The sequence below is a fragment of the Osmerus mordax genome, chromosome 12, assembly GCF_038355195.1.
Source record: "Osmerus mordax isolate fOsmMor3 chromosome 12, fOsmMor3.pri, whole genome shotgun sequence".
Classification (NCBI taxonomy): Eukaryota; Metazoa; Chordata; class Actinopteri; order Osmeriformes; family Osmeridae; genus Osmerus; species Osmerus mordax.
Window position 1 is genome coordinate 7,448,516 of NC_090061.1, and position 25,810 is coordinate 7,474,325.

The 25,810-nt window shown below is 45.4% G+C and overlaps 2 protein-coding genes across 2 annotated transcripts; both read left to right on the forward strand.

The window, feature by feature from the left end:
- Nucleotides 1-13,685: 13,685 nt before the first annotated feature.
- On the forward strand, nucleotides 13,686-19,557 carry si:ch73-233f7.1 (uncharacterized protein LOC100537710 homolog). Its single transcript, XM_067248119.1, has 4 exons — nucleotides 13,686-16,211; nucleotides 18,705-18,763; nucleotides 18,978-19,096; nucleotides 19,196-19,557. Exons 1-4 carry the CDS (start codon nucleotides 13,686-13,688, stop codon nucleotides 19,555-19,557), a joined length of 3,066 nt encoding a protein of 1,021 aa, XP_067104220.1.
- A 3,387-nt stretch (nucleotides 19,558-22,944) lies between these two features.
- On the forward strand, nucleotides 22,945-25,464 carry pcdhb (protocadherin b). The gene is made up of 2 exons (XM_067248120.1): nucleotides 22,945-25,329; nucleotides 25,459-25,464. The coding sequence occupies exons 1-2, from the start codon at nucleotides 22,945-22,947 to the stop codon at nucleotides 25,462-25,464; spliced, it is 2,391 nt and encodes a 796-aa protein (XP_067104221.1).
- Nucleotides 25,465-25,810: the final 346 nt, after the last annotated feature.

Genomic DNA, 25,810 nt, shown 5'->3' on the forward strand with positions numbered 1-25,810 from the left:
ATCCATTCATCCATTCAGTCCAAGCGCTCTTATTTCCTCTGTACTCCTCCTCTCCTGATCTGTCTCCCCCTCTCTTTCTCTCTCTCTTTAAGTCCTCTCTGTCTTTAATCTCTGGCCAGACATGCCCAACTGTAGCCAATCAGCATCCCCCCCCCTCTCTCTCTCTCCCTTTTGCCCTCTTCTCTCTACTCTCTCTGTTTGTTGTGTAAATTAGATTTATTTAACTCCGGACAGATTTGGACTGTTTTGGACCTCTCTCTATATATCTGTCTCTCTCTCTCTCTCTCTCTCTCTCTCTCTCTCTCTCTCTCTCTCTCTCTCTCTCTCTCTCTCTAAGGCTCTCTTTTAACATGGATAAACCTGCTGGCAATTAAACATTTATGGAACTGGCATGGTCCCCTTTATCCCATCTCACTCCTCCCCTCCCTCTTTCCTTCTATCCATTCACCTCTGACCCCCTTTTCTCTCCCCCACTCTGTCCCTCTCCTTCTTTCCCTGACACATACACATTGTCTCCAGCTCTTTCACCTTTCACCACAGCTGGTAATCCTTCCTTCCTCTCATCCCAATCTCATCCGTCCCCCTTTCTCATTCCCCCCCCCCCCCCCCCCCCCGTTCCCTCCCTTTCTCTCTATCTCCCTCTTACTGCCCCCCTCCCCTCTCGCTCTCTCTCTCTCTATTTCCCTCTTACTGCCCCCCCTCTTGCTCTCTCCATCTCTTTCTCTCTCCCTCTCTCTCCCTCTCTACCTCTCTCTCTGGGTGGAATAGGGGAATGATTAGTGAGAACACATTCAGATTTTCCTTCCATGTGTCGTGCCAGTGAAACGCCTGTGTGCCCGCAGCAGTGCCCGCAGCACTTGGGACAGCTGTGCCAGGGGAAGAAGTGGTGTGTGTGTGTGTGTGTGTGTGTGTGTGTGAGTGTGTGTGTGTGTGAGTGTGTGTGTGTGATTAAGGATGAGAGAGAACAAGAGCAATGTACCATAGGGATCAACAGAGCGTGATACAATGTGCAACACTTGCATAACACATAAATGATGTACTGTATATGCTATCTGAATAATTTGTGAATGTTGATTGTTGCATGCGTTCACATTTGGAGTGGTGTGTGCATATGCATGCGTGCGCTCTTTGTGTGTGTGTCTGTAAGTGTTGCTTAGGTGAGGTGTTCATGTTAATTACAAGTCTGATTAATTGTATGGATGTTGACTGTCAAGGCTTGCGCTCAGCGTATGTGGCTTGTTAAGGTGTGTGTGTTTGGTCGTGGGAACTCTGATTCTACTCTTCTAACACAGATGTGGCTGCATGGTGCTATGAAACCTGACCCCCCCCTCGCCAACTACCCCCCCCCCCCCCCCCCCCCCCCCCCACACACACACACACAAACCCGCCCAGAACTCTGCGTTGAGACACATGTGGAAAACAATTCAGTCAATGCCCTGAGCAGGGTAGCCCTCACACACACACACACACACACACACTCGTACTCCAATACATGTACACCACTACACAAACTGACTGACACTTTGCACCCCCCTAATACACATACTCTTACATATAAACACATACACACTCTCTCCTTCTATTACATGATTACACATCCATTTACCTCCCACACACACACCCGCTGACATACACTCCATGCTTCTCTTAAGGGTGACCCAAAGAGGTGCTCATCGCATTGCATTTGACAGTATGTTAACCAAGCTAATAGGCCAGGCTGTTAACCATGCTGTTGTGGATGTCATAACAGATCAGTCTGTGATATACTAAAACATGTGGTGTCACAGCCATAGGGTTCCAAAGGACATTTCCACAAAAATCAGTCAAACCTCAATCGTACATCCACATGATTTTATGGCTGACTATGGGTGTTGTACAAAAGTGTTGTGTTAGCTTGTGTTAGAGTGTGAGACATGGTGTTTGTGTGTGTGTCTCAGGGCACAGAGACAAAAATGTTGATACAGCCCAAGAACAGAAACAAGCCCATTTCTGTAATTTAATATTTCACTGGTTCCTCAAATGGAGCTGCATGTAAAGATGGAAAATAGAGCTGGGATAGGAGAGTGACAAGAGGAGAGAGGGAAAGAAAGAACGAGAAAATACACCCTTTTCCAGTGTACACATTCTTAGCCTTCACTCACTCACATTCACACTGTGCTACAACACATGCCCCTCCACACACACACACCACACACACACACACACACACATGCTTTTGGAACACACGTGTATCCAGTACATGACTACACACTCATTATGAATAGCCTTCTTTCTTTCTATCTTACGTTTACTTTTTAAATTGTCATTTCACGTAAATACATATTCTCTCTTTCTTTCTTTCTTTCTCTCTCTTTCTTTCTTTCTTTCTTTCTTTCTTTCTTTCTTTCTTTTCTTTCTTTCTTTCTTTCTTTCTTTCTTTCTTTCTTCTTTCTTTCTCTCTCTCTCTCTCTCTCTGTCTCTCTCTCTCTCTATCTCTCCCTCTCTTGCTCTTTATTTCTCTCTCTTCTTTTGCTTTTTCTCTTTTGTCTCTCTCACACACACTCACACACACACTCGGGTGACTGGTGCTCTAACTTGGCGTGAGTGTGTAGGTGATCTGGGTGTGATTAGTGCTTGGCTTTCAGACAGCTCTGATGATGACATTCAACGCTTTGAGCTGCTCTGGTCTGGGCCTGCTCCAAACACAACCAGCCAGTACACTGTTCTACCTCTCTCTTTCTCTCAGTCACACACACACACACACACACACGTGCAGTTCACAGGCGCACATACTACATGCACAAACACACACATAACCTGATGCATACGTACCTTAACACACGCTTGTGCACCATACACACCCGCCCAACCCTCTCCACCTCTCATCCATATGTCTCATACACGCTCGTAAACTACAGTCCAAACACAGTCAACCAGCCGAACTCCTCCATCCTCTGTTCAAACACACAAGTCTAGCCACATACCAGCCACCTATACACAAGCAGCCATGCACAGAAAACCCCATACACAACCAGTCAACATCAGACTCCCCCATGGCATACTGTACCCCACACACATGTGCCTAATGCAAACACACACACACACAAACACACACGCACACAAACACCCGCAAGCACACACAAACACTCACACTCACACAAACACACGCACCCACACGGTTGCAGCGCTGATCCTCTCTCTATCTGTCTATGTCACGGGCCCAGGCCTTTGTGTTTTGTTTGCTCTGAGTGTGTGGCAGCCTTGTTGAGGTAACAAGCTTGCATAGCAGCTGTGTGGTGCATTGTAGATATCAAATCAGTCAACATGTGTATACCATGGACTCTCTCTCACACACTCACTCACACACACACACACACACGCATGCATGAACAGATGCAGATGCGCACACATATGTTCAGGCAGACAGATGTAGATACATACACATGTACAGATATAGATGACACACACACATACACACTCCCTTTTCTCACTCGTGGGGCTGCGTGCCCAGATCGTGGTTAATCCTCTCTGTCCTCCACACCATTTTGCTGCTCACATCAACGTCAACGCCGCTTTGATGAAGAGACACACACACACACAAACACACACACACACACTACACACAGTGCACTCTCCATCATTATCAGTGTTTCAGCTGGAGAGGAGGCAGTGCTTTTGTTTGTAATTACAGGGGTTTGAAATGAAAAGGATTTTTTCGAGAAAAAAAGAAAGGGAGGAAAAGATGGAAGAAAGAGAGAAAGAAGGAGGAGGGCGGTTGGGAACACAACATGTGTGTCTGTGACATATTAGTCACTTTTTACCGTAATTGTTTTTCGACCCCATCCCACACTTGTAAAAGATCAAAAAAGAGAAAGAAACAAAAAAAGAAAAGGGCCTTGGGAATGTGCTCTTTTTGGTGGATGGCTTCCAAGATGTTGTCTGTAGAGGGCTCTTAGTAAAGGCCAAGGGGTTTAGTGGCTAGCAGGTGGGCTTGAACGGGCAAAGGTTTTTCTATCCCAGGCCGTCTCTGCCTAGTTTAAGGTGGAGCTTGGGGCTAGAGTTAGGACTGACTCAAGTCGAATCTTGAGGATTAAGTATTGTTATGAACTGATCCGAATTCCTAATACTAATCCCTGTTATGATCAATGTTATTTATTGATTGATGAGTATTTCATTCGATGAGCGACAGAAAAAGGCACGCCACAGTAGGAGTCCGAGCCGCAGAAATGGGTGGAATGCAGCCGGTGCAAATGGCTTTCGAACATGCCAACAGCAGCACCTGATCTAGATGCCCTTCCAAGGCTTGTAACACTGGGCAGCATCGACTTGCCAGCAGGGGTCAAGGGGTCAAGATGACATCACCGTACGGAGAGGCATTAGAGTGATTAGATGGAGAGAGAGAAGATCCTGACAGCACACACACCCTGCCCTCCATCCCTTTATTCTCCCTCATCCCTATTTTATCCTTGACTCTGTTCGCTCTGGATGTTTTATCGTCTGTTCCCCTGCATCTGTTCTTTCTCTCTCCCTCTCCCTCTCCCTCTCTCTCCCTCTCCCTCTCTCTCCCTCTCCCTCTCCCTCTCCCTCTCCCTCTCCCTCTCCCTCTCCCTCTCCCTCTCCCTCTCCCTCTCCCTCTCTCTCTCCCTCTCCCTCTCGTTCTCTCTCCCTCTCCCTCTCGTTCTCTCTCCATCTCCCTCTCGTTCTCTCTCCCTCTCCCTCTCGTTCTCTCTCCATCTCCCTCTCGTTCTCTCTCTCTCCCTCCCTCCCTCTCTCTCTCTCTCTCTCTCTCTCTCTCTCCACTCTCTCTCTCTCTCTCTCTCTCTCTCTCCCTTCTCATTTTCGCTCCCCCTCTCTCCCTCTCTATTTCTCTCTTTTTCTCTTTCTCTTTCTCTCCATCCGTGTATGTCTCTACCTAATTACCCTATATTTTACTCTGTTTTGGTCTCTCCTTACGTCTTTCTTTGCCCTTATCTATCGTTCACTCTCCAATTCCTGTCTTTCTCCTCTCTCTTTCCTCTCTCTCTCTGTCTCTCTCTTTCCTCTCTCTCTCTCTTTCCTCTCTCTCTCTTTCCTCTCTCTCGTTGCTTTCTGTACCTCTCTCTGTTACGCTCTCTTTGTCTTTCTCTACATCTTTTTTTGTTACCCTCTTTCTACTTCTCCTTCTCTTTACCTCTCCCTTTCTAGCTGCCCCCCCCATCTCCTCCTCTCTAAGATTTATGTGTAAACATCCTAGCCTGCCTCCCCTTCAGACAACACGCTAGAACAGGAGCCCTGTTTTTCCCTCTGTAGTCAGTGGAACATGCTGATGTTTTTCAAGGACGAGAGAGGGAGAGAAAGAAAGAGAATCTCCCTACGCTCCACACACACACAGACCCACACGCACACACATGTGCACACACGCACAGGCGAGAGGGGAGGTGTGTGACCCGTGTACGTCTTCTCCTGACTTGTGGTGTTGCCCAACAGGGACTGTTTGTGTGGTATCCAACGGCAACGGCAGGGGAGGGTGGGGGAGGCTGGTGTAGATCTGCGGCGTTGCTTTTACCCCAGTTTGTTTGCATGTCTGATTGCAGTATGTGTGTGTGTGTGTATGGGTGGGGGTGTGTTTCTGTGTGTGTGTGTGTGATGGTGTGTGTGTGTGTATTGCACATGTCTACACCCTACAGTATGCAGGTGTGTAAGCACAATGTGTGTGTGTGTGTGTGTGTATGTATGTGTGTGTGTGTGTGTGGAGAGTGTTGTTGTTTAAAGGCTAAATGTTACTGACATGCACACGCTGACTACTGGAGTCAAAAAGTTAAATGCACTCACTGCTCTCCTGTCTCCCCTGGGGCCCTCTCTCCTTCTCTCTCTCCTTCTTTCTCTCTCCTTCTCTGTGTGTCTCTTTCCCTGTCTTTATTTTTCTCTCTCTGTCATAGACTCCTGCTTTCCCTCTCCTACCTCTACCTTTCTCTCTCTCTCTCTCTCTCTCTCTCTCTCTCTCTCTCTCTATCCCCCCCCCTCTCTCTCTCTCTCTCTTTCTCTTTCTCTCTCTCTCTCTCTCTCTCTCTCTCTCTCTCTCTCTCTCTCTCCCTCCTCCTCTCTGATGATTTTAGCAGAGGTGTGACTCATTGGGCACCAAGCCACAATGTCAGGTACTGGAAGGAGGGAGTAGGGAGGAGAGAGAACACCACAGGGAGAGAGAGAGAGAGAGAGAGAGAGAGAGAGAGAGAGAGAGAGAGAGAGAGAAACAGGAAAGGAGAGCTGCTCAGGGTGCAGAGGGTGAGGCAAAGGGTCCGAGATATGCAACATGGGGTGGAATGCACGAGAGGGAGAAGGAACGAGCGAGCGAGAAAATGTAGAGAAAGATGGAGGAAGGGAGGGGAGGGAGGGGAGGGCGTGAGGGAGGGATCGGCGTTCGAGGAAAACATAAAAAGGGAGGGAAATGAATAATTTCTGCAAACGGTTTCCGTCACGATTGAGTTTTTTTTCTCCTGCGTGTTTTCTTTCAGCCTGCCTGCTGGCGTGCTGGCCCAGCCGCCGGCCCTGTGAGCTGACCAACGTGTTTATGTGCAAACCTCCGTTTACGGATTTTATATGCGTTCAAGTAGCTTAATTACCCTGAGGGTCATTATGGCGCTTCCCCCTCCCCCCTTGTAAAAAAAAAACTGGATGGAGAGGAAGCAGGGGGAGAGAGGGGGGGAGTCCGATGGAGGGGGTGGGATGGAGTGTGGAGAGGAGGGAGTAAAGGACGGAGAGGAAGAAATGGGGAAAAGAAGGAAGGTAGAGATGTGTTGAGGGAAGGGGGAGGGAGGGAGAGATTGAGTAAGGGAGGAGGGAGCGATTTAGTAAAGGATGGAGGGAGAGAGGGAAGCAAGAGATCTTAGACAAAGGGAAAGGAAAGAGAATAGAGATGGGGGGTTGGGTGAGAGGTGGAGGTGGAGGGATGCAAGCATGGGCAGAAGGTGAGGAAAGGGGTTTGACTGCAGGAACATGTGGTTGTTGTCAATCATCTGTCTCCCTAACCCTGAGGCAGGGGCTCTCCACACTCATCTTAGCATTGGCACACACACTTCACCACACACACACACACACACCCTTTAAAACACACAGGTCTCACTTATACACATCACAATGTTGGCTGATGCTAGGGAGATTCTTAGACTTTCCTGTGATGTGACATGCTACTGAGTGATTTGCTGTAATGTGCCCTAACGTTAAGGTCACCCTGAGGACACACACACGCGCGCACACACACACACATTCTGAGCTTTGTTCTCTGTCCTCGGTGGACTCAAGTGTGAGCCAGATTAGAACACTGGGTCAGTCCACACCAGTCTGTCTTCTCCTATCCTTTCCTTCTCTCTTCTCCTCTACTCTTCCTTTCCTACTGTATCTGACTGGTCCCAGTGGGAGGATGGAGTAGTGTCTAGATTCTATGAGGAAGAGGGAAGGTGGTTGGGACAATAATGAGGATGATGACGACAGTGAAGAAGTTTCACTGGAACGGAATATAACTGTATCATACTGGTTGAGTTACCAATGACACTCCTGGTAGGGGGGCAGTGCCTGAAGCTCTTCTCAATACTGCCACCTACAGGACAAAGCATGTCGTTAACAAATACCACTGAATGTTGACGATATGATCATTGGCCATCTACCATAACAAGATCATAAGAAAGAGGGTTACAGAGTGTCTTGTGTCTATGTAATCTCACATGTGACTTGTGAAACTGTGTTAGCTCACTCGAGGCTGGAGTTTGAAGGCTTCCATGGCTGTCCTTCTCCTCATGCACCCAGACTGGATGCTGGCCTGTCAGGTTTCAGACAGATACTGTGAGTAATGATGGAAATTGGGAGTTTAAATACAAACTTAACTGTCCATTTTCTCTGACAATTTTTTTAACTGGCTTCTGGCTTCTTTTTCACTTCTGACGTATACAGTAATTTACAGAATATATATATATTGACACGTAGGAGCTGATCTATATTTCTTTGTCTGTGACAGCAGCGACTGGAATGGGGAGGATCAAAGAGCTCCTGATAGATCTCTATCGCTCCCCCCACCTGTTCACTCTGGTATTTCCTTTCCTCCCAGTGTGTGTGTGTGTGTGTGTGTGTGTACTTGTGTATGTGTTATGTCTATTGGGATGTTTGTGCATCTGCATGTGTCCCCATCTGTTGCCAAGTGGATGTGGGTTTGATTTGAATGTGTATATGTTTATGTGTGCATATATGTGTGTGAGCCACTCTTAGGCTCTGCCTTTGTGTGTGTGTGTGTGTGCTCTCTCTCTGTTTCGACACGTCGTGTAACTTGCGGGAATCTTATAATCTGGAGCTGGAATATGTGCTCATGTCTGTGTCTGTCTGCCACCACTCCACCCCTCTTTCACTCCTTCCCTCTCTTTTCTCTCTCTCCCTCGTTCCTTGACAGCTCTAATAAGTTCAGTGGATCAGGTTACACCCCTCGATACATGCCAACTTCTCTCCGTTCCTCTGTTCTTTCTCTCTGTCCCCTTTTCTTTATTTTCTCTGCATCTGTTCTCTCACCCCCTCTCTTCTTTCCCTCTCCCCTCTCATATAAATACTCATACTCATTCTCTTCCCAACACACACTTTCTCACGAACACACAAGCACGCACATACACACACACACACACACACACTCACTCTGACAGACAGACGTGTGCATACACACTGTCTCTCCAGGCCTCTCAGGTTGCTGACATTTTCCATTTTTGCGCGTATAAAGTAATAATAATAATATTAGGGGGTGTTGCAGTGCAAGAGTCCGTGGGCCGCCAGTGCCAGCCTCCTATAAATATCCCCCTTTTTGGGGGGAATCCGAGACGCAGAGCAGAACTTCAGTTTACACAGCTGAGGAGCATGTGGAAGAAACTCTCCATTCTCTCTCTCTCTCTCTCTCTCTCTCTCTCTCTCTCTCTCTCTCTCTCTCTCTTTCTTTCTCTCTCTCTCTCTCTCTCTCTCTCTCTCTCCCCCTCTCCGTCTCTCTCTCCCACCCTGTACCTTCACATCTCTCCACCTTTCGGCTTTGTCTCCTTGCTCTCTTTCATATTTCCTCTGTCCTTCCTCCTTTCCCCTCATCTCTGTTTGAATCTGTCTGTCCTCAACAAGTGATGGATGAGGTGATGACATCAAGACCTGAGGGCACTGGACACGAAAGGATGCACTTAAGGAGTTAAGGAAGTGTCTCACTCCTTTATCTTCTCCTCTTTCTCTCCCCCTCCCTCCCTCCTTTCTTCCTCCTCCTTACTCTCTCCTTAGCTTATTAGTCTCCCCCATCATGTCTTGTTGTATTTCCCTTTGTCTGTGTGCCTTTCTCTCGCACACTCTTTCTCTCTTCCTCTGTCTATCTCCTCCTTTTCTCTTCAATCCCTGTCTTTCTCTTTCTCCGTTTCACATCTGCTGCAGCAATCAAAAGTTATCTTCCCAAAGGGGTCATGCATGCACGTGCCTGGCCACACACACACACACATGCAAGCATTAGGTGGGATGTGTTTAGTTGCATTCATATACTACCTACTTCAGCTAGGGTGTAGGGACCATAAGGAAGGGACATTCATTCACTCACTCACTCACTCACCCACTCACTCACTCACTCACTCACTCACTCGTGTAAACCCATTGAAACCAGTAAACACTACCCACCTCGATATTGATTTGTATTTGTCTCCCCCTACTGGAATATTAATAGAGGCACACCTCCCTGCTCCATACTGGTCTTTTCAGTTTTAGCATAGATGTAAACGGGTTTTTAATCACAAACTTGGCTACTTATTTACAACAGCTGTTGTGTTGTGTCTAATTGTGGTATTAGCCAAACAGTTGACCGCTTGGATCACTCACATCCCTCAAGTCTTTTATTTTCTGAATAACTGACTGTTCAGTTTCAATTACAACGAAAAAACTTAATATAAGATAGCCTATATGCGACACATTGAAACTGATTTTTTTTTAAAGATGAAGCTGATATCTTACAAAGTAATGTCCTTTTTGGCAATTAAATTAGGCCCAATCTCTACTACACCTTTATGACGTAGGTACAGACAAAAGTACATGAAGCTTTTCTGAGCTTACAAAGTTTGCGCTAGTTTAGCTCAGCGGTTACTTCCTACTCAAGTGGCTGTCTCTACTGACGTACCGCGGGCCGGCGGTTCGAACCGCGGGCACTGTCTAGCGTTTTGAGAAATCTAACTATAATCTTTGAGGTTTGATAAGATGTAATGTATTCTGAAAAGTGCACATTCCCCCAAAACATATTCTCATTTTGTAATAGCCCACACTTTTAAATAGTCAATGTTTGTCTTTTCAGATGTCTTGTGTCTATTGTAGGCTACCCCAGTGTCCGGTAGGAGGCACTCTAGGATAAGGAATAAAATAAGTGGATTTTATATAAACCAGTGCAACTACTATCATTACATTTGAAGCTCAACAAGTACAGATACAGGTCAATTGGAATTACATGGTCCTGCTCTTCTTGACAATCCCTGGTAGCCTATCGAAACCAATAATAAATAATCTCAGACTTCAATACATAGAGAAGTAGGCTAGATTATGACACATCAACATTTTTTACAAAACAAAGTGGTCAGGGCAGAACTCTCAGTAATAAAAGAGAATAAAACGCCAGCATAAAAGCAAAATTAAAAGGTAAATTGTCTATTGACGTCAGAACTAATGGGTTACTACCACCATAACTTGTAGTCTGTGGTTACGACAGCTACTAAATACTCTAAAGCGAAAACTTGTTTCGCGGTAGTTTAGCTCAGTGGTTACTTCCTACTCAAATCGTGTATGACCTCCTAGGTCCGCGGGCCATGGATCGAAACCACGGGCGCTGTCTACCGTTTTTATTTTTGTTCAAAAATGATTTCGATCTTTAAATATCAGAAGTTTTAGCACGTGACAAAAAACTAGAGTCATTCTGTTACCGGCTTCTTTAGCGCTATCTTGTTCTTACTTATTTCTTTCGAAACTGAAACCCCTTCAAGCCTATGGGCCTGAGTTACTTCCCCGGCCGTAATTTAACGTTTTGAGATGTTGTCATATTTTTATTGTGGTAAGGCAAAAGCACTATTGTGGTTATGAACTCCAATTAATATGACGTGTTTACAAGAAACGACATGGAAATGTAGCTTGTTATGTCACATGTCTCAAATGTGTTTCGCTTAATTGTGCTGTAATCATTAATCCTCCTTAGTTGGTGGAAACCTAAGTTAATAGGCTACTATAAGAGCACCCTGGTGCAGGCACGGTCTTTAGGCTATCCCCTCATGCCCCCATGCCCCATCATATATTTTCCTCGACTATAGGCCTATAGTTGGGGAGTTGTTTAATGTCACACACACAGACACACAATAAGTAGCCGATATCAAGACGCACAAAGTGGTCCAATTAAATACCTCCAAATACATCTTAAATTACATAAATTCAAAAGGTCTTGTGTTTCATATCATGTAAGCCACATTATATAAATGTCCGGTAGATGGCGTTCAAGGATAAGGAATGAAATATGGATTCAAAGTACGCTCATTCTTTCGGTGGCTACTAGAGGTTCGAAGAATGGGGGTCGGATTCATTTTAATTCACATTCTTCAGAGGCACGAAATACTCTAGAATGTTTATGTTATTGACTGAATTAATTGAAATTGAACTACCCTTTATTGAACACCCCGGCCTTGTCAAGCTTTCGCGGGCCATAATAGTCTCCCACTCTGTCTTTCTCTCACGTCCTCTTAACTTCATCCTCCATGTCTCTTTATCACTCACTCCCTCCCTCACTCACAGACAAAGACACATGACCTCAGTGTTGTTGTGGGGTCATGGGCAGGTGGTCGTTGGTGATCATGATGCAAAGAGTTCAGAGAAAGTAATGGTGCTCTGCCGTCGGACAAAGGAGGGTGCAAGGCAAGGGGCGGATGAAACGACCTTAATGCTCCGTGTAATGCATGTTAATGTAACAGGCACCGGGGACTGTCGGTACATCCAACAGAGTGCTTTGGGATTATTTATCACAAAACATTTGTATTCTTCTGTTGGGGAACGGTTGATCCCGGATAGCTGCACACTAATCCTCACTACGTTAATTAAAAAGACGAGGAATCCAATGGAACTGGTGTTTTTTTCAGAAATGTAATCATTTCTGGAGAAGCTTAACCATCTGCTGGAGGTTAAGTCTGAGAGCAGATTGTGTTTTCTGGTTATTTAAACCTGAGGATTTTTTTTTTGTATTTGTACTTTCTTTCGAATAGAAGATGGTAGGATTCTGGGCAGGGGTGGGCGGAAGATCTCTTGGTTTTGAGTGGTGTGGGGAAACTTTCCTTTGGATGGTGTCACTTTTTAATTAGAATGCAACTCGAGTTAGAAGTGAAGGGGAGCGCGCCTGTGGAGCCTTTGCGCGCTATATCTGTATGAGTGACCTTGCCGGCATCCATGGATTCATGGGAGAAAGATTAGATGTGGGCAAGCAGTTCTCTTGAGACATGGCCCCTCCTCTTTGTTTTATCAAAGCAATGACAGACGCTTCATAATCTTATAAAGTTATTCGGTGGTATTTACATCTGTTCAAATTATACTTGGTCAAGGGTTTAGTCTTGGCGAACACCCCATTTGTCATTCTCTGATTCATAAAACTCTCAAAATTCTACAAATCATTTACCACCATTTGACTTTAATATAATCCAAATAGCCTTGTGATAGATTAAAATGAAGTGTGATTATGGCTGCATACATTACATTTAGCTATTATGTTGATTGTGTTGATATGTGCTCAGGTCTACTTACACGACTTAAACTGTGTAATAGCCTATCCTACGTATTTGGAAGAGGATACCAGCCGAATGATCATCTCTGTCATCACATTTATACCCCAAGTCAAACTCAGAAATGTCGATTAAAATTAAATGATCCGTCAAGGATTCTGTTTGTAGATTAAACTATAAATGTGTTATGAGTCACATCTAATCATATTCGAATAACGTAGGCCTAATTGAATGTTGTTTTCCATGGTGGAAAACCTTTGTGTTTTTTGTATTTCAGTGTGGGTCAAACCACAATAAAGATGCTCCGTGTAGGGCTGTGCGCACCAAGATAATCCATCCTAAACGCGCGCTCACCACAAAAAAAAACTACTAGAAAACGACACCCTCGATGAAAAGCAATTTAGCCCCAATCCAAATCTGTTCCCGATGTTTTGACGGAAAGTTACGCTTTCGCGGCTCTTCAATCGTATTTAAAGGAGCTGAACGCAATGTAGGGGTTAACTGTGGTATAGTAATTAGAGTCGCTGCTCTCATGTCGCCGTCCTCCAATACGCCCCCCGCCGTTTCTCCGCCTGCACGCACACCCCTCCCCATCAGCTCTTCTCGATGTCTTATACACTGGAAAATCAAAGAGCGAGCCTCCCGCGCTCACACACAACTGGTTCTGCGCGCAGGGAGCACAACACAGAGAGAGAGATATACGCTTTCCCCTCTTCTGCTAAGTTAAGCCATTTGTTTTGTTTTGTTGCGAATCGGTTTGGCAAAAAGGACACCTACACAGCATTTCATAGGAAACATCTGCTTGGAACTTTGTTGTGCCTAGTTTACGAATAGTCCAATCTTTAAAGTCTAATAAAATCCCGTAAATCCTGTTATGATGTCAGTGAGAGGTAAGCGCATGCCTCCCTGTTATCTGTGCTGAGGTATTCTTTAAGCGCCTCTGAGATGGAAAATAGGTTCGCGAGGACCCGATGGACACCGCTGACCGGGCTGGTGGTGTGTTTGCTGGTGTGCGCTTGTGTGGTGGACTTGGTTCTCGCTCAAATTCGGTACTCCATCCCAGAGGAGCTAGAGCACGGGGCTTTCGTTGGTAACATCGCCGAGGACTTAGGCTTGGATGTGGCCAAGCTGTCTGCCCGTCGGTTTCGTATAGTTTCTGGTGCCAAGAAACAATACTTAGAGGTGAACTTGGAAAACGGCATTCTGTTTGTAAACGAAAAAATTGATCGGGAGGAGCTATGTGAACAGAGTCCATCCTGTTTTTTACACTTACAAGTTGTTATTGAAAATCCACTAGAACTGTATCGAGTGGAAGTTGAGATTTTGGACGTCAACGACAATTCTCCGAACTTCCCTTGGAGCGAATTTAATCTTGATATTACCGAGTCAGCGGCGCCCGGATCCCGGTTCCCATTAGAGAGCGCCCAGGACCAGGACGTGGGTACCAACTCGCTCCGCTCTTACCAGCTTGGCTCAAACGAACACTTCGTGCTGAACATTCAGACGCGTAATGACGGGAGTAAGTTCGCGGAGCTCGTGCTGGAGACCCCGCTGGACCGGGAACAGCGGAAGACGCACGAAATGGTGCTCACAGCAGTGGACGGGGGGTCCCCACAGCGCTCAGGCACTGCGATCATAACTATAACAGTGCTGGATGCCAATGATAACGTGCCCGTTTTCGACCGACCCGTTTACCGGTCGAGTCTCGTGGAAAACGCACCGAGAGGGACGCTCGTGCTGAAGCTTAACGCCACGGACCTGGACGAGGGCTCGAATGGAGAGGTGTCCTATGCGTTCAGTGGGCACGCTCCTCTGAAGGTGCGAGAGCTGTTCAGCGTGGATCCATACACGGGTGAGATCCGTGTGAAGGGGGTGGTGGACTATGAGAAAGCCAGTGTGTATGAGCTGTATGTGCAAGCTAAGGACAGGGGTCCCTCTGCCGTGGCGGTGCACAGTAAAGTATTGGTGGATATCGTAGACGTGAATGACAACGCACCAGAAGTCATCCTCACCTCTGTGTCTACACCCGTCCAGGAGGACGCGCCACCGGGGACGGTCATAGCAGTTATCAGTGTTATGGACCGGGACTCGGGAGAAAACGGCAATGTGGACTGCCAGATCCCTAACAATGTCCCATTTCAGCTCCACTCGTCATTTAAAAATTATTACACACTGGTGACGAGCGAATTTCTAGACAGAGAGGCCGTGTCCGAGTACAACATAACTCTCACTGCTCGAGACTTGGGTTCCCCGTCGCTTTCGACTAGGAAAACCATCCTCGTTCAAGTGTCTGATATCAACGATAACCCCCCGCGCTTCGCCCAGCCATCATATACAGTTTATGTGACCGAGAATAACGCCCCGGGCGCTTCCATTTGCTCAGTCACTGCTTTCGACCCCGATTCCAATCAGAACGCTTATCTGTCCTACTCTATTCTGGAGGGTCAGATTCAGGGCATGCCCGTGTCCACTTACGTCTCCATCAACTCTGACAATGGAAATATCTACGCGCTACGCTCCTTTGATTATGAGCAATTGAGAAACTTCCAGATCCTGGTGCAGGCCCAGGATGCTGGTTTTCCTCCGCTCAGCAACAACGTCACTGTCAACGTCTTTGTTTTGGACCAGAATGACAACGCACCGGTTATAGTGTCCCCGTTACCCAAAAACGGGACCGTGGCCACGGAAGTGGTCCCGCGGTCAGTGGACGCGGGTTACTTGGTTGCTAAAATCACGGCTTTAGACGCGGACGCAGGACAGAACTCCCGCCTGTCCTACCAAGTGCTGCAAGCTACCGACCCCGGTCTGTTCAGCGTCGCCCTCTACACGGGAGAAATCAGGACGATTCGCCGGTTGGTAGATAAAGACGCTATGAGGCAGAGACTTGTCATCCTGGTGAAGGACAACGGCCAGCCGCCGCTCTCAGCCACTGTCTCCATCCTCCTCTCTGTGGTCGACAACGTGCCTGAGTCGCTGTCAGACTTTGGCGACCTCACACTCAGCCCGCAGCCCCCCTCCAACCTTGCCCTGTACTTGATCGTGTCACTGAGCACCATCTCGCTAATTTTCCTGGTGGCTATTATCGTGCTGGCCGCGGTCAAGTGCTACAAGGACAGAGAGACCATTAGTGGGTATAACCTCCCCCCGTTTGCCTGCTGCTGCTGCGGGGGCTTCCAGCCTGAACCACCTCCTGAGGTTTTCAAGAAATCTAATCTAAACCTGCAGATATCCTCCGGAACTAAAGTGCCAACTAACTGTATGGAGGTGAACGGCAACAGTACCCTCTCCCAAGCATACTGCTATAAAGTGTGTCTAACCCCCGAGTCAGCCAAAAGTGACTTCATGTTCTTAAAGCCGTGCAGCCCAGGAAGCACCCCGAGAAACAATGAGGCAAAGGGGGCAGACAACCTGGCATGGAGCTCCCAAAACCGGAGTGCATCGGTGAACAACGGTGCTACCACTCCGAACGAGGTAAAAAAAATAAATGACGTTGTACATTTAAATTGGAGTATACTTGAATTAAACCTCTAAAATTATATACAAGTTACATATATAAATACGAACATAAATGTTATAACAACCTAAATGTGAAATAGATTTTTGATTCCATAGACTAGCCCCGCACTGAAGGTCAAATCATTAATCAGACAGTTAAGTTAACCGCTGAACTCTGTATCCCCCAAGGCATCCCTGTGGAAGATTTGAATAATATCGTGCTAATAATGTACACTATTTGCTAAACATATTTAATAGTCTGAAATGTATTATGCTGAGCGAAAACATATACAAATCCAACGCAAAAGAAGTGACACGTAGACCATAGGCCTTTACATTGGGCATGTGTTTTGCGTCGTAGTTCTTTATTGCGAACAAAGCTAAACTGTCTGCGAGAGATGTGAAGAAGAGAAGACGTTCGCTAAAGCCATTCGCTCCAGCCCAGTTGTCAGTTATTATATTTCTCCGTCGTAATCGACAACGATCCATTTTCCACATTTTACTATATTGACAATTCCCTTTACTTCGTTGTAAACGTTTTCATACTAATCAATACCATCTATTGTACGAGTTGAAATCATTTGTGTGCCCATGTCATTCAATGACATTGCCTCTTGTGTGTCCTCCATAGCCAGAGCTAAGCAGTAGAGAAGACATCAGTTTTGATCCACTCATATTGGGTTTTTGATAGACAAGGTGACTGAAGGTCTCATATGCCTGCTGAATCCCAGCTGTCTAGACTGTATATAGACTATTTAACAGCGGCCATCGGGTGCGCGACAACCATGCACTTCTACTTTTTTCTCCAACTAACGATTTAAGACAGATAACCCCACTAAAGGGCACAGACGCGGTCGATGCATTATACGGCACAATGCGGCGCATACGCAAGGGGGTCGCGTCCATTATTGATGAAAAATGGCAAAGGGGTGGTTTTTGGGGCGACAGGGGACTGATGGGAGGGGGGAGGGGGGGCAAGGACCTGACTCGGACGTGGCGTGCCTGTAGATTGCCTCTGCTCTCTTCCCTGAATGTGAGGAGAGGGAGATGTGGTTGTTTTTTTTCTCATTTCGTCCGAGTTCCTAGCGGGGGAGTGATGAGCAGACGGGGAGAGAGGAGGGAGAGAGCTCAGTGAGGCGGGATGTCGACACCGCTGTTTCTCCAAATCTACTTGATAGGATCGGTAGACCGTGAATGTGTATGTATTGTATCACGCAGGACAATGCAGAGACAGACAGTGGCTGACGACCGGGTTACTATTTTTCCTAGAATGTAAAGTCTATATATGTCATTCTGCTGAAGACAACAAAAAAAATGTTTCTTCACATAGCGCCCCCATGGCCATGAAAAGAGAGGATTTGAGGTCACGGTGATTGTTCAGCTCGCGGCTATGTCCCTCAAGGGCCATGGTGTCCTTGATGACGTTAATTGGTTCCCTTATATCACCCCTGTGGTTCCGCCTTAGCGTCCCCCTATGTCTCATACTGGAGATGTGCACATCATGTGAATGAAACACTAGTCCACACCAGGCTTTATGCCATGGCAGCAGGGTTGGTTTTAATGACATTGGCCTACCATCAACGAACAGGCCAATCGACCTCCACTGAAGGTGAAAGAGGACAATGATCTGTCAGTGATCCCAAATGCTCAGTTTAGCTGGTTAGTTAAGTGAGAACAGGTAGGCCTATGAGATGACCCAGATAAGGTAAAAAGCTACAAGGACTGCAAACTTTTTGGGCTCTCGGTGAGACTTTAATTAAAAAATATGCTATAGGAGCATCAGGGCAATAGTAATGTAAAAATAATGCATAAAACCCACAAAACAATTACGTGTATAATTTTCCTAATTTCCTCAGTGGCACGGTTTCCTTTGAAGATTAAAATCGTGTTTCGTTTCATCCCGGTGGGGTTCTAATTGGTTTTTGTGCGGAGCTAGCGCGGAATGTATTTTGAATACCGATTCTAATAATACGCTTACGTCGCATTCTACTTGTTAGCAACTCAAAGTGAATTAATAGAGCGTGGAATCTATACTATGAGACTTATGCCAGGAATAAACATCACTCCTCACCCCACCCGCTGCGCTACGGCAGAAGAAAGCCAAATAAGTGACAGGCGAGTCATTCCTCAAGGCACAGAGAAACCTACCGCTCTCGTAGAAATATCTGAGAAACACTACAAACATCCACAAGAGGGCAGTCATACTCCATGTGAAAATATCTCTGACTCTCATCAAATTGTGAGTCTGAAACATGCTATTGGTGAAATCAATGACATCAGGGACTTTGGATTTTCCTGACTTCTATACATCACTGTTGTCTCATATATTTGTTTAATGACCTGTGCTATAGCCTACTAACCAGCCCAAATATATGGATGCATATTAAAGCATTTTTGGTTTGGATTTACATTGACATTTTGTTTTATTACATTTAATAACACATTTAACTTCCCTCTTTTTTTCTGCAGCTAAAGCAAGCAAATACAGACTGGACTCTCACAAAGAACCAGAATTCATCACTGAAAAGGTAACATTGTCTTTCATGTTTCAAAGGATTTATTGAATTGCACCTTTATGGTCATCCTGTCTCATGACAGAACATAACATTCTTTTTATAGCATTTCCCTTACCAACTGACCTCTAGACCTGATTAAATCACGATAGAAAAGTCTGGCTTGGTGTCATCATCGGTGTCATCATTCTCTACTGACCAGTGTTTACGCTTTCTGTCTTTGCTGCAGTTATAACTCTATCAACATGGATGGTACACTGATGCGCAAGGCCATGCATGCAGACCCAGACAACTACATCACACCCATGGCTACCGGCCAGTACTGGACTTGGGGGACTCACATGAGGGGTAAAGAGGCCTTGACATGCATACACACACACACAAACAAACATCCAAGCTACAACTCTTCTTCTGTTCCAATACCCAATTCCTCTTTCCTTCCCACAGACTACAAGATGTCTCCGTCAGCCGGCGCCGCCTCCGCAGTCCCCCCTCGTTCCTGGACCCCGCGCTGCACTCCCCCACCCCAGCCGCAGCAGCAGCCCTCCCTCCCCCCTGTGCACCCCTCCCTCCCACCACCCAATCCCCACCCGCACCCGCACCCTCACCCTCCGCCTGACTACCAACACAATGTGTACATCCCCGGGACGCCCTCGGCCCTCTGCACCCTGAGGCCGACCGTGCACCGCAGCGAGCTGGACGTCCACAACGCCTTCTCCACCTTCGGCAAGAGGAGACGCCTCCAGATGTCCAACTACGAGCCCCAGGGGGAGACGGCCGTCATCAACAACGACCTGTACAACGATTAACATGGAGGCTCTGAGACGGCCCAGGGATGGAAGGGTGATGAACTTGATGCGAGAAGTGACGAGACAAGAGCAGAGATCTAAAAAATGACTGAATTCATGTATTATTGTTATATAATACAAAGCAGACGGATCAATGAGAACATTAACACATTATGAATGAATGAACAGTCAAGCTCTACTGTAAAATGGAGAGGGATGCACTATGACAGATAGGATTCTGTGTCAATGAATGAATTTTTGAAAGGGTACCTTAAACCCAAATGGCACTGATGAACATTATTTGACACCTTGAAACTTATTTCCTTAGTCTGTGTTTTTCTGTAAAGTATTGTTATTGTTATTATTATTTGACAATCAGTGAGCAGCAAATGTTTTAAATGGAAACATCCAAAAAAGTCTGAAATTTTGGGCGTCAATTTGCACATTATCATGGAATTATATTTTTTAATGTTTAGTGAAAAATATACAATCAAGTTGTGTTAATCCACTATTTTGATCACAAATGTCATACTTTAAAATTCATAAAAGACACAATTTGTGTGAAAATAAATTAATGATGTATGATATGCAAACTTCAGTTGACTCTAAAACGCAGAAGGTAAGCTCTCCCCAACTCATGTATAGTCTATACATTTCTCAAATAAAGTATTTTTTCTCATATGGATTTTTTTGTGTTCATAAGAGGCAAGTGTCAATTTGTCTACTTGGAGATATGGTTACATAGGCCTATTGTCAACTACATGTACATTGTTAGGCCTATGTAAGTTGGGGTGGGGGGGTGTAAAAACTATAAACTTGTGTTGTGGGAAAAGAATTTCGGCATCGGGGCGAGCTTTTTGCGACGTTAAGCTTTTTCATGGCACAGAATAAACATTGTAAAATGCTAACATATGCTAATTGAAGTGCTTGCATTTCCTTTCTCCCGCAGAGAATAGCTAAGGTTCATTATCTGAACAAACAAATTCTCTTCTCGAAATATCATTTTAATTAAGATGGTGAGCCATGGGAACAAGCGTCGGGAAGGGGACCGCAAATCCAAATGCCACACCTGGACGCAATCCACCGACCCTCGTCCCCCCCTCTTGCCATGCCCTTTTCCTTTTAATTTATCACGGAATGAGCTCCGAATGTCAACAGATGAGTATCAGCCGAATGCAGGAGGGGTAAATAGGTCGGTGCGTGCCTCACATTGAGAATAATTCTGCTAATAAGGATTGTGTTGTCCTCAGAGAAACACACGCCCCTCGAACTGGAGGGTAACCTAGGTAACCAGGTCCACGGCTGGGGAGGCGTACCGTTGGGATGGATGGTGGCAGGGCCTGAGCTATTTAGGTCAGATGGATGGGCTCACTCAGACGAATGTGAACGTGAAAGTAGAGCTGTCACCTTAAAATAAAGAGGCTTGAGATGTATCACCTCCTTCACAGCTCTCACAAACCATAAGCAGCATCTTCAATAGGCATACTGATGGTAAGAAAATATATAGCTTGGGGTTCATATGAAGCCACCGTCTTGCTTGCTAACACAGGGTCATACTGTACGTGTGCATTTGTTGTTAAGATACACTGTATATATGAAGTTGTACTAACCTTAAAGGGAATTGGATGCCTTTTTCTCTTCTGAACAAGAATGAAGCCCATCCTCTTCTTCTACTAACCCTGACCCCTGCCCTCTGGCTTTATTGGTGACCATACATGGAAACTGGTATGCATGTATCAGATACTGGAAATCCATATGAATAAATTACATCATTTGGTAAGAAAGTTATACGTACCTGCGTGATGAGTTGCATTATGTCATGAGTGTCATCAGATTCACACACTTCATACTAAAGACAGTTAAAGAAGCTTACTACAATCACATGAAAGTACTACATGACTTAAATGCCCAACCACTTTTACAGACATACTTCATCAACACTCCATCTATCATTATTTTACATTACACATAGCATCACTGGAAACAGGAAGCGAATCCTCCGGTGATTGGCTGACAGCAAAACAGATGAACAGGGATGAGCACCACAATGACAAACCATAGGTATAACTGGCCAGAGGAGGAACCACACACACACCGACACACCTGGGAGAGATAGAGAAGAAACAGAAAACTAAGTGAACAAACATCACAAGAGAGATTATTGGGCTGAGGAGGTAACAGTCACTCATATGGCAGTTAGATGATTATAACTTAGTTACACTCTAGATGGGAGGATGTAAATGTCTTGTGAGGTCATATATGTGACCTCTTGACATTTGACTGAACACCTAAAACATTCAAGCAATGCTTGATATCTTGTAGTCATGGTTATTCTCATTTAATTAAAAAACCTTTCTGAGCATGCCCGTTTTATCTCCACCAGAGGGCGCATTTCAGTAAGAAACAGAGAGATAGGAAGAGAGAGGAGAAATAAATATATGTCACAGTGCAAAAGTCTTATAAGAATGAGTAAGATGCTTTGAAAATCCAGTAATGTGAGAACAAGGCATTTCAGAATATCAAACCATTTTCAATTTCAATCAATGTTGAATTTTCAACAGTTTCCGATGTTGTCACAATTTTCCATTCATTTAAACATGTTCATCAAATAACTTTCCCATCAAACTAGGCCTATGTACAGTTAAGGGATCTCGGACGGAGGTCAGTTAAACACAACGGACTGTTTGAAAGTCAGCTGGGCTGCATGGAATAGTCAGTTGGGCGCTGTCCATTCGCGTGGTGCTGAAGTGTTCAGCTGATTCTGAGAAGCCTACCGTTTAATTCTTGAACCATCTTTTTCTGCGGTTGATTAATGTAATAATCAGTGAGACAATAGCACAGTAGCGTGATATAGGAATTACCTGATATTTAACAGTCAGGTTTTCGCTGCTAATAATGTCCGTTAGCTGTCCATGCGCATAATGCTGAAATACATCGATGCAACTAATGCGATAAACATTCTACTAACGTTCAAAATTATTTGTAGTACAGCTGGTGTCTTCATTAATTAATTATATTAACATATAGTTACTTTCAAATTATGGAAGTAGGCTTATTATATTATTTTACCCTCATCAAATCTCGACAATCAGTGATCTCTCTTGGTTTTTGAAGTACGTGTGTGTATGCGTTTGTCTATGTGAGTCTGCGATTGGGTTTAAAACCGCAGTGTTTTAGTCACACGGTGTCACTGTTCACTAGTAAATATCACAGAGTACAACGAGCTAGCCAAGGCACTCCAAATGATCAGTTATGTAGGACAGTCAAGCAATTGTTTTAGGAAATGCCTTTTCATTTAGAAACACTGCAACTACCTTACAGCCTAAAACCACCAAGATCCTATTCGTTGTTGTTGTTTTAAGAACGTTAACGCCAGTAACATCGGGAAGAAAACCTGTTTCTATAAGGATGCAGCAAAAAGGACTCTGGATTGTCTTTTCGTTGTGTGTGATATGGCGCACTGCTTTGTCTGTGACAAGGTACTCCATTCCCGAGGAGATGGAAAGAGGCTCAGTAGTGGCGAACTTAGCCGCAGATTTGGGACTGGAACTTGGAGGATTGGTACACCGTGAGGTAAAGCTCGATATTTTTCATAGCAAAAAATACCTGGATGTCAACAAAAAAACTGGTGAGCTTTCTATCGTGGAGAAAATAGACAGAGAATACCTTTGTCCGACGAAAACGGCTACGAGCTGTTTTGTTAAACTAGATCTTATCATAGAAAGTCCCTTACGCATTTTCAACATTGAGTTGGAAATCACAGACATAAATGACAACGCTCCCCATTTCCGAAGGGACAGGGTGGAGTTGGACGTTTCCGAATCAGCCACACCGGGGGAGAGATTCTCCCTACCCAATGCAGTTGACCCAGACGTTGGTATTAACACAGTCAAAACGTATCAGCTCAGTGAAAGTGAACATTTTACCATAGAGATTCAGACAGGGAGTGATGGCACTAAATATGTTGACTTGGTTTTGACAAAGGCCTTAGACCGAGAGGAGCACTCGGTCCACAATCTAATATTAACGGCCATTGACGGCGGAGTCCCAGCACGCTCTGGCACAGCAAATATTGTTGTTCGAGTGCAGGATACAAACGACAACGCCCCTCGGTTCGACCTACCGGTTTTTTCCGTTAACATGACCGAGAACTCTCCAATTGGAACCCTTGTAACGAAACTAAACGCCACAGATATAGACGAGGGTCCTAACGCAGACATAACGTACGCGTTTACACTTTACACATCTGAGAAAACTCAGGACATCTTTGCACTGAATCCAAACACTGGAGAGATAACAGTAAAGGGAACTATTGACTTTGAGGACATGAAATTCTACGAGATGCACGTTGAGGCAAAGGACAAAGGCGCGCAGCCCCTGACGGGCCAGTGTAAACTAATAGTTCACGTAACGGATATGAACGATAACTACCCAGAAATTACTATTACATCTCTTAAAGGTACCGTTAACGAGGATATCAGCGTCGGCACAGTCATAGCTCTTATAGGTGTAAGCGACAAGGACACGGGAAACAATGGCAAGGTGAGACTATCAATTACCCAGCCTCTACCATTCATTTTGAACAAGTCCTCTGATGTTCATTATGAGCTCATAATATCGGAACCTTTAGACCGTGAACAAGTTCTGGAGTATGACATCACACTGGTAGTGAGTGATGAAGGAACGCCCTCTTTATCTGATAACGAAACGATTACTTTACATTTGTTGGATGTCAATGACAATGCGCCCCAGTTCCCTCAGTCGTTCTACACAATTCCCGTTACTGAGAATAACGCACCTGGGGCCTTGTTAAGTTCCCTCACTGCGTTTGATCCTGACCTCCATGAAAACCAGTATCTCGTGTATTTTATCATAGAAAAGGAGATAGTGAACACCTCTATGTCCATGCTGTTCTCCATCAATCCAGAGAATGGTAATCTTTACGCACTAAAGACGTTTGACTATGAAATAGAGAAGGAGTTTCTTTTCCACATTGAGGCCAGAGACTCTGGTGTCCCTCCACTCAGCAGTAACGTGACTGTTCACATCGTTATTGTGGACCAGAATGACAACACACCAGTCATCGTCTCTCCGTGGCGCGCACACGGGTCCGTGGTGGAGGAAAAGATCCCCAGATCCACCGATAAAGGATCTTTGGTTTCCAAGGTGATAGCAATAGACACGGACTCGGTACAGAACTCTCGAATAACATACCAGTTTCTCCAGGTGACTGACGCCACGTTGTTCAGTCTGGATCAATACAACGGAGAGATCAGGACTATGAGAATGTTCAGTTACAGAGACCCACGTCACCAACGGCTGGTTGTCATCGCCAAGGACAACGGAGAGCCTGCGCTCTCTGCTACAGTCACCATCAAGCTCTCCACGGTGGAGACTGCTGTTAAAGCCTACTCTGACATGACTGAAGTGCCTCTAGAATATGACATCTTCTCTGACCTCAACCTGTATCTGGTGATCGGACTGGGCTCGGTGTCATTTCTGTTGCTGATCACCATATTAGTCACCTGCGTGCTGAAGTGTCAGAAACCAAAGCCCAGCAAAGCGGCTCCTCCCTGCAGGAACAGCGTGATCAGCGAGAGGAACTCCACCATCGCGGATTCCACCCTGGTCTCCAACGATGCGTACTGGTACAGTCTGTTTCTAGCGGAGACGAGGAAGGGAAAGCTGGTAGTCAGACAGCCTGTGCCAAAGGGCTCCAGATACATCGTGTCCAGTATTCCAAGAAGCACGGGACTAACAGAGACCAGCGACTCAGCTGCTTCTACTCTGCAGGTGAGACGAGAGTTTTTAATGTTGTGTGTTTATCTTTAATATATCCACTATTCCATGACATTAAGCATTAGTACTTCTATTGTTCGTGCCACGGCCTTATATGCAAACTCAGCTGCTTCTACTCTGCAGGTATGAATAATCAGTATTGTATATGTACTTTATGTTACACCATGTCTATTCATACAAACCTTTGTTTGTGCGTAGTAAATTTAGACGCCTTAATGTCCTAAGATGAAAAGTTGATACTGCAAGTAGAACTGCCTATGTACTGCAGTTGCAAAGCTCGCATAAAACGCACTAGGCCTATATATTTCATACAACCACCGCGTCTAAAGTTATGGTTAAGTCATCACTCTGTTGAACAACGACATATATTTTTCAAATTGACACATTGTACATAACCAGCCACATGTAAATATTTGGCTCCACACATATGTTGGGTAGTTTTTAAGTTAGGCATCCTTGAAAATATGTACTGCTA

Excerpts from the sequence above, each read along its gene's own strand:
- si:ch73-233f7.1 (XM_067248119.1), top strand. The coding sequence starts at position 13,686 with ATGGAAAATAGGTTCGCGAGGACCCGATGGACACCGCTGACCGGGCTG. Across the intron at positions 16,212-18,704 it reads GTGCTACCACTCCGAACGAG|CTAAAGCAAGCAAATACAGA; the intron begins GTAAAAAAAATA and ends TTTTTTCTGCAG. Across the intron at positions 19,097-19,195 it reads TTGGGGGACTCACATGAGGG|ACTACAAGATGTCTCCGTCA; the intron begins GTAAAGAGGCCT and ends TCCTTCCCACAG.
- pcdhb (XM_067248120.1), top strand. The coding sequence starts at position 22,945 with ATGCAGCAAAAAGGACTCTGGATTGTCTTTTCGTTGTGTGTGATATGG.